This window comes from Apodemus sylvaticus, chromosome 21 (genome assembly GCF_947179515.1).
Source record: "Apodemus sylvaticus chromosome 21, mApoSyl1.1, whole genome shotgun sequence".
Classification (NCBI taxonomy): domain Eukaryota; kingdom Metazoa; phylum Chordata; class Mammalia; order Rodentia; family Muridae; genus Apodemus; species Apodemus sylvaticus.
In genome coordinates this window covers 912,846-924,907 of record NC_067492.1, presented here as the reverse complement: position 1 = coordinate 924,907, position 12,062 = coordinate 912,846, and the positions used below count along the sequence as shown (strand labels likewise).

Here is a 12,062-nt window from a genome sequence, read left to right as displayed (position 1 = left end):
GGGCAGCAGATAGATAAATCATCTGAAGGTGGAAGCAGGCCCTGTCTCCTAGGCAGATCTGTGATATCAAGAAGAGGAATGTGTACATGAGACCAAAATAAAATCAAACTAGGAATACTGCCAAATTCTTCCTCTGTCTCACACTTGCTCTCCTATGAAGCCAGTCTGTTTCCCTGGGTGGAGCAGTGCAGGTATCTGACTCTGCCTGTCTCTTCTTGGTGGAATCCTATGGCACAGGAAAAGGCTGTTAGCCACAACAGTTAGCAGTATACCAACGCACTACCTGGCAATTATTAATTGGGGAAGTTAGGCTCCATTTTGCAGCACCCACGATGGAAAAAAAAAAAAAGGCGTCTAGGAAAGCCTCAGATAAGCCTAGTCTTGGAAAATGAGAAACGGAGTTTTAAGTATGTTTCCCCTAAAATGCAAGCCTTACAGGTTAGAGAAAAGCTGTCAAGAGAACTTGGAGGCTGAGCCAGAAAACTAGTTGAGTCCTTCACACGGTACCCCAAGCTTCAAAGCCCTCCCCAAGCCCCTGCCCTTGTTTCTGGTTATGGGGAACTGTCCATCTCAGGGTACACCAGTTGATCACTCAAGTGTCCCACTTGTGCCCCTTAGCTCATCCGACCCAGGGCAGATTGGTTAAATATGAGCTTTGGCTTCACCTGAGTGCTCCGGGCATTGATTGGGATTCCTCTTCTGAAAGAGAAAAGGATCTGTGTCTCCACAGTTCTGGCCTGGTTTCCTTTTAATGTCGACTGACTCGCCATATTTGGCGAGGCGCCTGTCCCTTGGACTCCAGGACTAGGGTGGCCCGGGGTCACCCTGAGTCTAAGGCTTGCCCAGCACAGTTGGAATTGGCAAGGATGCGCCTAGTGTAGGGAGGCGGGGACACGCGCTCCCCGTGGCAGATCGCCAGGGCTGACCCCCACCTCACTGCCGCCACTCTCATCTCCCCCACACTCAGCTCTACCCTGGGCGCGGCTCTCGCCTAGACCTTGCCTGCAGAGGGCCAAAGGCCTCGCGACTGCCCCTTCCGCTCGACTCAGGCGTTTGACTCCCGGACTTCTGGCACGCCCAACCCACCCCGACTTCCAAAGGGTCGGAGAATCAAAGAGGAAGCTAGTAGCGACTGACCGAGGCGTTCTGGGACTGACTCTTTGTACGCGGGGATAGCGTTGCGGGGAGTGAGAGACTGCGTTGGAGGTGGGGCTTGGTAACCTGGGCCGGAAAGAAGGCTGGACTCGGGAGCCAGTGAGTCCTGCGCAGGAGCCCGGGCGGGAGATCCGCACCATACACAAGCTTCAGTTCAGCGCTCAGCCCAGATGCCCAACTCTGAGTCCTGGCCTAGGGCACCAGTGTCTGGGGAGATCTTTCTCCCTGACTGACCCTAGTTTTTCAGCCAAAATCTTTGACCAGAGTCTCCTTGCCAGCATTCCTAAATCTTTGCCAGCCCTTGCACCAGGTAGGAGTCAGTCTTCTTGGTGGCAGTGTGTCTATAAATGCCACTTCCCAGAAGGCTTATGACCTTTTCACCTTATCCACCAGCTCCTTCGGAGGGCATTGAGCCCGGTATACGAACTTGATCAGAGCCCTCAACCAGTTTAAGTCCCTGGGTGTCCTTGCTATTCATAAGCCAATCGCCACCTGCTGCAGTTCTCGGAAAGCCCTCGAAGATGGAACCGGACGACATGGGGGAGGGGAGGCACTGGGCCCCTCTTCTGTGGGTGGCTGGTGAGGCTGGAGGACCACTAGACACAACTGCCTGTAATCTAAACCTGGCACTAGGAGACCCCTGAAAAGAACACCCTGTTACCCTCACGAGGGGTCCTTGCCAGTCTTGTCCTTCCCTCGTGGTGCACAGAAATGGGCCCCTCGATCCCTGATTCAGATTCTTGGAGTTCTACGTGGCTGGTCTGCGACTGTTGGCGGCTGCCCCCTAGCTGAAAGGCGCGCCACCATCCATCCTCCGGGCTCATGTAACCCCAAAGGAGAGAGCACCAAATCTTGGGGAACAATGCAGCCGGCAGCGTCTGGGTGGGGATGGGGGGTCGAGTACCCAGCCTCGCCTTTATGCTCGGCGAGGAGGCCTTATTCGGCTGCAGCCAGGCTCCGTGCTCCAAGAATATCTGCCTATGCTTTACGTGGCAGAGATACGGTCGCAGTTCTCTAGGCTCAATAGCACCTAGTCTTCCAGAGCAGCCAGGCGTTCTTCTGGTCTACAGTCCTACTCGGAGCTTCCCGGAGCGCCCGGCTGCTTCCCGCCCCAAACCTCAGGCTGACACCCAGGAAGTGGAAGCGGGTACTGGCTGCTCGATCCACGCCACCGGGGGCACGGGTGCCTAGGGATTTAGAGTTCCGTGTAGTAGCAGCTAACCCCGGGCTCTCAGAACTGCTTGCCTCCGGGATCCTCGCCTACACGAGCAGCCTAGTTCAGTTCTGGGGTACAGAGATCTTGCCAAGGTAAACTAGCCGACCACTGGGGCTGGTAGCACTAGTACTGCCCCTCCTGACACACACGCGTCCTTGCGCTCTGGGCGCAGACAACACGCTCCTCAAGTGACCTTCTTCCCGCGGAGAGCACAGCAGGGTACCGGGAGGTGGGGTGGAGGGGGGAGCCCAGAGGACCGACCAGGAAAGCATGCGGAGAGAAACTTGTGTCTCCGAATCTCCAGCCAGGCAATCACTGGCAGAGCTGAGCGGGGAGGGGGCGGGAGGAAGCGAGGGAAGGGATCTAGGAGGGAGGGGGGAGGTCGGAGAGAGAGGCGGGTGCCAGTGGAGAAAGTCCTCGCTCTCCCTCTCATCTTTTCATTGCTCTCTCTCTCTTTCCCGCAGACAACCCGGACCTCCTCTGGGCGCCAGCTCTTCGGCTCCAACCCGTCCAGAATCAAGCGGGATTTTTTTTTTCTTTCCCTCTAGAAATTGGCTTTGGTGTATCGCCCGCCCTCTCCCCTCCTCCTCGCAACTCCTCCCCCCTCTCTCTTTTTTTCCTCCTTCTTCTTCTTCCTGAGACATGGCCCGGGCAGTGGCTCCTGGAAGAGGAACAAGTGTGGGAAAAGGGAGAGGAAATCGGAGCTAAATGACAGGATGCAGGCGACTTGAGACACAAAAAGAGACGCGCTTCTCGCGAATTCAGGCATTGCCTCGCCTCTAGCCTTCCCCGCCAAGACCGGCTGAGGATTTTATGGTTCTTAGGAGGACTTAAGAGCGTTTCGGATTGTTAAGATTCTCATTTGCTGGGTTTTCGTCCGCGCAATCGTGTTCTCCCGCGGCTGCCTGGGGACTGGCTCGGCGAAGGAGGATGGAGAGGGGGCTGCCGTTGCTGTGCGCCACGCTCACCCTTGCCCTCGCCCTGGCGGGCGCTTTCCGCAGCGGTAAGTGACAGCCGGAGGCGGGAGCGACCAAAGTGCCCGGGGCTGCCGGTTCCCCTCGGGCAGGGGATTCCAGCTCCAGCCACGGGACGCGCGCAAGGCTGCAGGGCGCAGGAAACTTGCTTGCGCAAGGAACGGAGAAGTCAGGGCGTTTGGGGCAGGAGGACCATAAGCCCTCGGTCCCCTGCTCCAGTTGGTTGCTGTCTTCTCCTGCCTCTGTTTCGAGGCAGAGCTGCCTACCTTCCCAGATCAGCACACCAATTATCTTAATAATGTTTCCTCCCAGAGGCAATTAAATGAAACTCCCTTTCAAAAATCTGATGGCTGCTGAGAGTTAATGAACACTTCACCGGGAGGACTTCCTGGTTCTCCTCGAAACACCCCTGCTGGGTTTCCTCTGGTGGGCGACACCAAGAGAGATAGTGGTCAGTCTTTGGCGCTGGAACTCTCCACTGCCTTTGTAAACCGTCTGTGATCAGTCTGAAGTATGAATGAAAGTCGCACTGTCGTTAAAGGCTTTGGATTATTCGGTGCGAGGTACCAGCGTATCTAAGAATCCATAACCCTGTTGCAGCTTCCAGTTGGCTTTTAAAACCTCTCACTGTTAAGTAAATGAAAGGCAGTACTGGGTATAAACAATGCCCCGGAACCTAAAGAGTGTGTTTAAAATGGGATCTGGTACAAATGTGTTTCACATCCCCTGGAAAGGTGCTAAAGGCTAGGCAAGGGTTGAACGGAACAGTAGATCTTCAGCATTATTATTAACTAATAGCTAAATGTTTACTTTGTCTGGCTTACATTTCTATCAAAGTAATTAGGAGAGAAGTGCATCTACTACTTATTGTAGTATATTGTTTTAATAAGAGCCGAGTGGAAGGCTCTACCAGGAAGAATTTAAATCACTCCTTTATGATAGAAGTTAATCTTCTTAATGTGCTTTCCCCAGGTTTTGTGATTTAAACTATAGATCTCCCCCAACAGGTACCAAGCAGTGTTCTCAAAAGATATGCAACACTTTGTGAACACGGCTGGAATTCAATTTATTAATGAATTCGGGTTGGCAGCGTCTTCCTATATAGTTACTCTGGAAGGGAAGCCAAACACTCAAAAAATCATGAATGCGGAGTTCAATTTGTTAATGAACTTGAGTTGGTGGAGTGCTTCTATATGCTGGCAGAGGATGAAAATCTTTTTCCTCTAACCAAAAGAACACAAATGCTTAGACCTCAAACGGTTATCCTTCATAATGCCTAAGGATGAAGTGGTGGTTCTCAACTTTCCTAATGCTGCAACCCTTTAAAACAGTTCTTCATGTTGTGGTGACCCTCAACCATAAAATTATTTGTGTTGCTACTTCATGACTGTAGTTTTGCTACTGTTATGAATTGTAATGTAAATATTTCTGGAGAAAGAGGTTTGCCAAAGGGACTGAAACCCACAGATTGAGAACAACACTGGGTTAGAGCCATGTTGGGGTACCCCAAAGATGTTCATGATAGCCAGTGTGAAGAGCATTAAGACTTGTGTGGCTCTGAACAACACACACACACACACACACACACACACACACACACATAGTTTTAATTTTCTTAGCAGAAATGTGAGGAATGATGAGAATCTGAACTCCACTCAACTGAAACCCTAATGCTATGCTTGAGGTGGCCAGGGCCAGCACATGCCTCAGTAAGTCTGTAGTCCTCTTAAAACCATATCCACCTCCTCCCAGTAAGTGTCTACTAAATTAATTCATTAACCTTATTTAGGGCTAATGGTCCACAGTCATTAGGAATCGCTCTCTCCTAATCAAGTGTTAGAGAGACTGAACAGAGTGTGGGAGTCCACATTATCTTATTACACTGTCACTTTCTCAGAAGTCACAGATTAAAGTGCTCTGGTGTGGTACCAACCCCACCTCACTGTCTTCTGAAGTGACTATCTGTCGACTGCTTTATTTCACTCTCCTAACAGATGCCATGGTGGCTACACAGAGCTGGAGCGACTTAATGAGCTGGGGGATCACTCTCCAAGATTTCTGCACAAAATAAAATAATGCCAGAGCCTCTGCAGAATCACACCACTGAGCTAACATCATCAGCTGAGATTCTGAGCGTTGGTTGAAACATCAGTTCTGGAAGACCAAAAGCTTTTAAAAACCAATGGGAAGAGATCTGTAGGACCAACCCCCACCAATCTCAAAAACAGACAGAAATATCTAGCAATTGGAGAAAACAACACAATTTATATTGTCTTCTTTTTAATTTATGGGAAATGACTTCTGTAATGCATGTAGCTTTATGCATTTTTGATGTGCACTTCATCTTTCATTTCCATTTGACCTGGTTTTCCTGTAATAAAATTCCATAGATTTATAAATTCATGCTGAGAGCAAAGAATGCCATTCTCTTTCCACAGGGAATCTATTAGATGTAATATTAAAATCTATATATACCATTACTGGATGTTTGTGATTGATAGGCTTATACATTTCAATGTTTCATACCTGTACTTCTTACATAGTTTATGCACCAAATTTTTATTGCCTAAAATTAAGCATCAATAAATGGGGTGGCATTTGGAGGCTGCGACTCTCCCGTGTGAAACCCTTAATAGAGAGTGACAGTAGCGATCTATGCTGAATTGTAAACCAGCCCAGAGACTAGTTTATTCAGCTATTAGAGAGTTACTTCAGCATTTGAGTTTTTGTCTTGGTGGTGGTTTGTTTTTCAGTAAAGGCCGAAAACTGGAGAGCTTCTCTTTCCCGTGATGTGAAGATGTAGCTCACCATCTGTGATACCCAGACCTCAGTGGCTGGGGCTTCCCCTAACATTTAGTAATTAGAATTATTGCCGTGTGGCTATTTATTTTTCTTTCTGCCCCATTGCTTTGATCTGGTCTCCAAGGCTGAGCAACTTGGATAAGTAGAGCCGAGTTCTTTCTGCATCACCAGCTGCACTTTGTTCTCTGTTGATTTGAGTCTCAAAAGCAGAGATAACTCAAAATCACTTAGATTTACAGGGAGATAAAACAACAACAAAAGGAGGTTAGGCTTCAGGCCAATCAAAGTCCTGGAAGACAGTCTCCACTGGTCACTGACACTGAACAGGCTTATCATCAAAAAGCCACTCGCATGGAGTGGCACAGCATCTTTTAGGCACCTTCCACTTAGAGCTGTTCCTTAATGTGATTACACTTCTTGGAAGATAATTAAGTCTAGCAGGAGCTCCCAGGGGGCTGTGTTAACATCAATTGAGGGGATTTAATGTTTTTAATGCTATAAGACCTCTTTCTTTGGAAGGAACTTTGGGTAGGAGGGAAAAGCATCTCAGATCACAGTAGGCTTTCTGTGGAAGCCATGCAGATTAAAGAGTGTTCCTTGGTGGTGTGGTGTACTTCGTGTCTAGGGTCACATGGAGGGTTTGTGGGGGACACTTTGGAGTTCTCTTAACTGACATAATGTTTTCTAATTGTCAATACATATGTAAAGCTAGAAGACTCAATTGGTTGCAGGGGATAGATCTGCTAAAATGTCATTTTTGTTGCAGACAAATGTGGCGGGACCATAAAAATTGAAAACCCAGGGTACCTTACATCTCCCGGTTACCCTCATTCTTACCATCCAAGTGAGAAGTGTGAATGGCTAATCCAAGCCCCGGAGCCCTACCAGAGAATCATGATCAACTTCAACCCACATTTCGATTTGGAGGACAGAGACTGCAAGTAAGTGAGGGAGTTTGAACAGGGAGCCACAGCACCATCTAGTGGTCATGAGTATCGGTGCCGTGAGTGTGAGAAAGTAAATGAGCTGGTCCGGACTTAGATGAGCTCAGTTGTCAGTGGTGTGGAAATGAAGTTACAAGTGGTTGAGTTCACCCAATATGTCAGGCTGTATTTAAATGTTTGTCTTCTTTATGTTGACACATTTAGTTTGGGAAATCTTTTGTTAAGAAATGTGTGGTGTGTGGTTCTTTCTGGAAAGGGTTTTGAGAAAAGGCTTGTGATTTTTTAAGTATTGTGGGTCACCAGTATACATGATCTGCAGATGGTGGAGTCTGGTGTTTTTTAAACAAATCTGTGGCTCATCTAATGATTTTAGAAGATTTCTCACGGCTGGGTATTGTAACTCTGTGGCATGGGTGACCCCAGCACTCTGATCTGAAAGATTGTATTGCGTTTGACATTGAAAAAGAGCAAGTGGTCATAAAGTATATAAGGTGAATTAGAGGATTTGTTATTGTTGCTATTTTGTTTGTTTGGCTGATATGTTTGATTATTTGTTTGTGACAGGGTCTCACTATGTAGCCCCAGATGTCCTGGAACTCATTTTGTAGTTCCTGCTGGGCTTGAGCTTAGAGATCCACCTGTCTCTGCCTCCTAAGTGCAGACATTTGCTACTGTGCTGAATTTAAGCAACAGTTTTAAATATTTTGTTAATTGTGGAAATGTTTATGAAAATGATTTTAAAATGCATAAATGCAATTAGTATTTAGGTGTGTATTGGGTTAAAGCCAATCTGCCTTACCAGTCTGTCTCTTTCCACAAGTTACTAAATATTGGTCTATGAAAAGTTTCATTATCCCAATAATATTTTACTGTAGAGACCATCTAAAGGATGCCCATACACTTTACATGGAAATCCTGGTTGTAGATGTGGTATTTCTGCTTTTGCATCATATGAGGTGGACCACTGAAGACTTCATAGCTTGATGCTCTTCACATCCAGGACCACCTCTTGGTGTCTTGCCCCCCATGATCCCACCTTATCTCACTCTGAAGCCCTCTAAGGAGTTCGGTCTCCAGTTTGAGCTTGAATAGTACTCTTAATGAAGACATGGGCCAGCTCTTACCTTGAACTTAGCGGTGTTGCAAACGTGTACAATGATGAAAGCTGCTCTGTTTCATACTTTTATTCTTTTGTAGAGAACTGAGTGATATGAAAACATTCCCACCTGTACAAAGGATTCAGAAATATGTTGATTTTTGTGGTGTGGTGACAACCAGATTTCTATAGTCAGAATATCAATGTGTTTACTTTATTCAACTTGCTAGTGTCCAGTGAATTAACAGAAATGCATAGACAAAAGATTCATCTGTGAATGATTGGCATACAGGACTGCATTCTAATTCCAGTTGGCTTTTATTTTGTCTTTCTTTCTTTCTTTTTTTCTTTCTTTCTTTCTTTCTTTCTTTCTTTCTTTCTTTCTTTCTTTCTTTCTTTCTTTCTTCCTTCCTTCCTTCCTTCCTTCCTTTCTTTCTTTCTTTTTCTTTCTTTCTTCTTTCTTTCTTTCTTTTTTGTTTTTTGAAGCTGAGGTCAAAATCCAGTGCTCTACCCTGAACTAAATTCTCAACCCCTGGATTGACTTTTAATCTTTTGTAGAATTAATAAAGTGTTCCAGTGCCTTCTAGAAAACATGGCATTGTTTCTATTTTGTTGTTGTTTGGAAGTTCTGGGGGTCAAACCTAGGGCTTCATGCATGTTAGGTAAGGACTCTATCACTGAGCCACACCCAGTTTATTAATATTCTTTATGGTGATTGTTACAGTACTAATAGTATAGATAACTTAGATACTGTGTTATTGTATATATTTCTATATCTTGACAATGTTTAAACTGCTATAGTAGATATTTTCACTTTCAAAATAAGGTATTCTTAGTTTTTAATAAGCCTACATTTACTGATTTCTGACCAGGAAATTATGACCATGTAACTGTGTAACAGAATTAAGTGCTCTGAGTAATCCTAGTGATCAGAGGTGGCCTGGTAACAAATGTTCAAAAGTCACTCTGAGGAGGAAGCAGATCAGGTCCTGATTTGTAATTTTGCTCATTTTCATGTCTTGAACACTCCACTGTGGACAGTTTCCAACTTCTCATGTGACATCACCTCATATACACTTTCAAAAAAGGCAGGGGATGTGTATTCAGCAATGGTTCTGAGAGCTGGTGTATGCTGAGCCCAGGGCATCCTGCAGTAGAAGCTTGGAAGCAATGCTAATTTATAAACTGTTATGTATAGATAGTGCTTTTACACACAGACACACACACACACTATGTACACTAATACATGCATACACAGGCTGCCTCAAGAAATTGATGGTGGAAAATGATGTATGGGAAACTTTACATAGTTATTTGTCATGATACAGGGTAGAATGTGATAGGAGAGGGGGACCAACTTTTTTGTTCATTTCCTTCTTTAAAAAAGACTATCAGGGGCTGGCAAGATGGCTCAGTGATTGAAAGCACTTGCTTCCAAGCCTGAGTGACTGAGTTCAATCCCTGAGAGCCAAATGGTTGAAAGAAGAAACCTATTGCTACAAGTTGTCCTCAAGCCTCCCCACATTCACTGTGGGATGGGGCAGGCACACATGCACACACATACACACACTCACAAACACACATGCACTGAACAGACAGTTTTAAGAAAAGATTGCTTCCATAAAGAAGCAATGTGTGGTGGTGAGATTTGGGGAGGTTTGTTTATGAGTTTTATTTGCTGTAGAATAAAATGATCTCTTAATCATCACAGCTCTGACTCTGTGCCCTAGAAGAAGCCACTAGCATTTAAAAGCTGATTATTCACCCCGGTAAAGGCAGGGAGATCTGCTCATGGGAAATGCCTTTGTGCCTCATTCTAAAATGTGGCTGCATTGCCTTTTTCACAATGAAAAACTTCAAAATGTTACAGGGAAAGCACCTTAAGCATGGCCTCCTCCATCTTTCCAGATCCTACATGGCTTCTGATCACTGTTGAAGGTGGCCATTAGTATTGTTCATTAAGATGTGCTCAGAGTCACAGCCTTAACACCTGTAGGTGCTCATAATTCTCTGAGAAGGTGGAACACACAGAGATTCTTTAAGAAATAGCCCGTGTTGTTTTGTCTTCTGACTGTATGAGAGCATTTATGAAACTGAGTTCAGTACACCACCCATCACTCTCCCTGTAAGAACTCTCTGGAAGCTCTGCAGATCTTGGTGGTTCACACCAGTGATCCTGGCACCTGGGAGGTAGAGACAAGAGAATCAGGACTCCTAGCTCTCCCTCAGCTACACAGCAGTTTGAGACAAGTTTGGGAGTTTCATGAGACCCTGTCTCAGAAAACAAACCAGTTGTTCATGTTTCCCTTAGCTGAGACAGTTTATATTTCTCCCTCTTTGGCTGTAGCATATGGCTAAAGACAAGAAAATGATGTGTGTGCTAATGCTACTGAGCTTCTAGTGGAATAACTGAAGGAGCCGATGTAAAATCATTGAGAGGCTAAAATGTCTCCACTAAGACATTTTCATTATGACTGTGACATCAACAATTTGGTTATTGTTAGAACATCTGCAAATATGAAAGTAAACATATGTCAAACTAAATGTATTGATTCTATAATGGGTTGATTCTCATATAAATACAACTTGTATTTTTTCTTGAAATTGGCACTATTTGTACAGTCAACTTTCACCATGAGAAAGCAAACAAGAAATCAATGTCTTGTAACATTCATTGCATAGAAACATCTTTGAGACCCAAGGAAGCATTTCTCTTTCCTAGGGTGGAGGGCTAGACACATACTTAGACCATTCAAGTAGTTTGGCAGGGAAAAATCTCTTGAGATTTTCATTGTTTTGTTTGTAATTATGCAAAATTCATCATATGACTCTGACAATATAGGATATAATCATGAGATTTTCATGTAAATGATGCTAAAGCTGAGCTAGTTCATAATTCAACTGTGAGCTTTCTTTACAAAGTAAGGGTTAGGGTCTCAAAGTGACTAGTCCTTGAATGTAGATGTGGTTGCTGAAATTTAACATGTAACAGTCAATGTTGATGTTGCCATTCAACTGGTTTCATTACACAAAATCATTGAAACCAGGGTAATATTATCTCTTTCATTCTTTTATTGAACAAGGTATAGCGTAAATCAATCAATGAACAGAACAGCAGAGCATCTGTCTTCAAGGATAACAAGGGGCTAGGGTTTCCAGCTGGATGTTCTTGTACTGATATAAGAGACAACACTAGAATGTTCTGAAAGGAAAGGATATTGAGGAGATGGAAGAAATGATAATTTCCCCTTTTCACACCAGCAAAATCCTGCATGTTTGGAAGGCATTATAACACCATTAAAAGCAGAGCAGCTGAGAACCTCTGAGAAAGAAATGTCTATTGTACATTGGAAATGTTGAACTGGTCAGAACTCACTGCTCCAAGGCTTCTCTCAGTGGTAAAGGCAGACATCTTGAGTCTCATAAAACTTTATTTCTTTATAATAAACAAGAATGCCATTGACAGAGTAGTTAGGATTTATGAAACTTCTCTGGCTTCCCAGCAATGCGGGCTATCAGCATGATAATTTATAATGGTTTGTGACAAATACTGCCGAGCCGAGAGGTGTGTGGTTACATTCAGATCGGATGTCTTTATCTGGGGAGCAATAAAAATTTCACAGACATTGGGTTAAAAACATTAAGAAAATGAATGTAAGGCTGCAGAAGAATAAACCTACAAAGGCAGAGCTGGAGAAACGGGTGCAATGGAGTCTTTATGGATGAGGCCCCGTTCCACTTCAGTTTCTTAACTCATGAGGATTCTTTTCTCTCTCTTAACTTCTACTGCATCTTCTCACCATCACCAGTGATGGACATGTTTCTGAATTCTATTAAGCTAAAGGAACCTTTCATTCCTATAACTCCATAGGAAT

At 44.9% G+C, this 12,062-nt stretch overlaps 1 protein-coding gene across 1 annotated transcript in view; it reads left to right on the top strand.

The window, feature by feature from the left end:
• The first annotated feature begins 2,251 nt into the window (after positions 1 to 2,251).
• Nrp1 (neuropilin 1) overlaps positions 2,252 to 12,062 on the top strand; it is a 151,070-nt gene continuing 141,259 nt past the window's right edge. Inside the window, exons 1-3 of the mRNA XM_052167390.1 lie at positions 2,252 to 2,463; positions 2,836 to 3,374; positions 6,914 to 7,088. Coding sequence (XP_052023350.1) covers positions 3,302 to 3,374; positions 6,914 to 7,088 — 248 coding nt within the window. The 5' untranslated portion in view covers positions 2,252 to 2,463; positions 2,836 to 3,301. The remainder of the gene's footprint in view (positions 2,464 to 2,835; positions 3,375 to 6,913; positions 7,089 to 12,062) is intronic.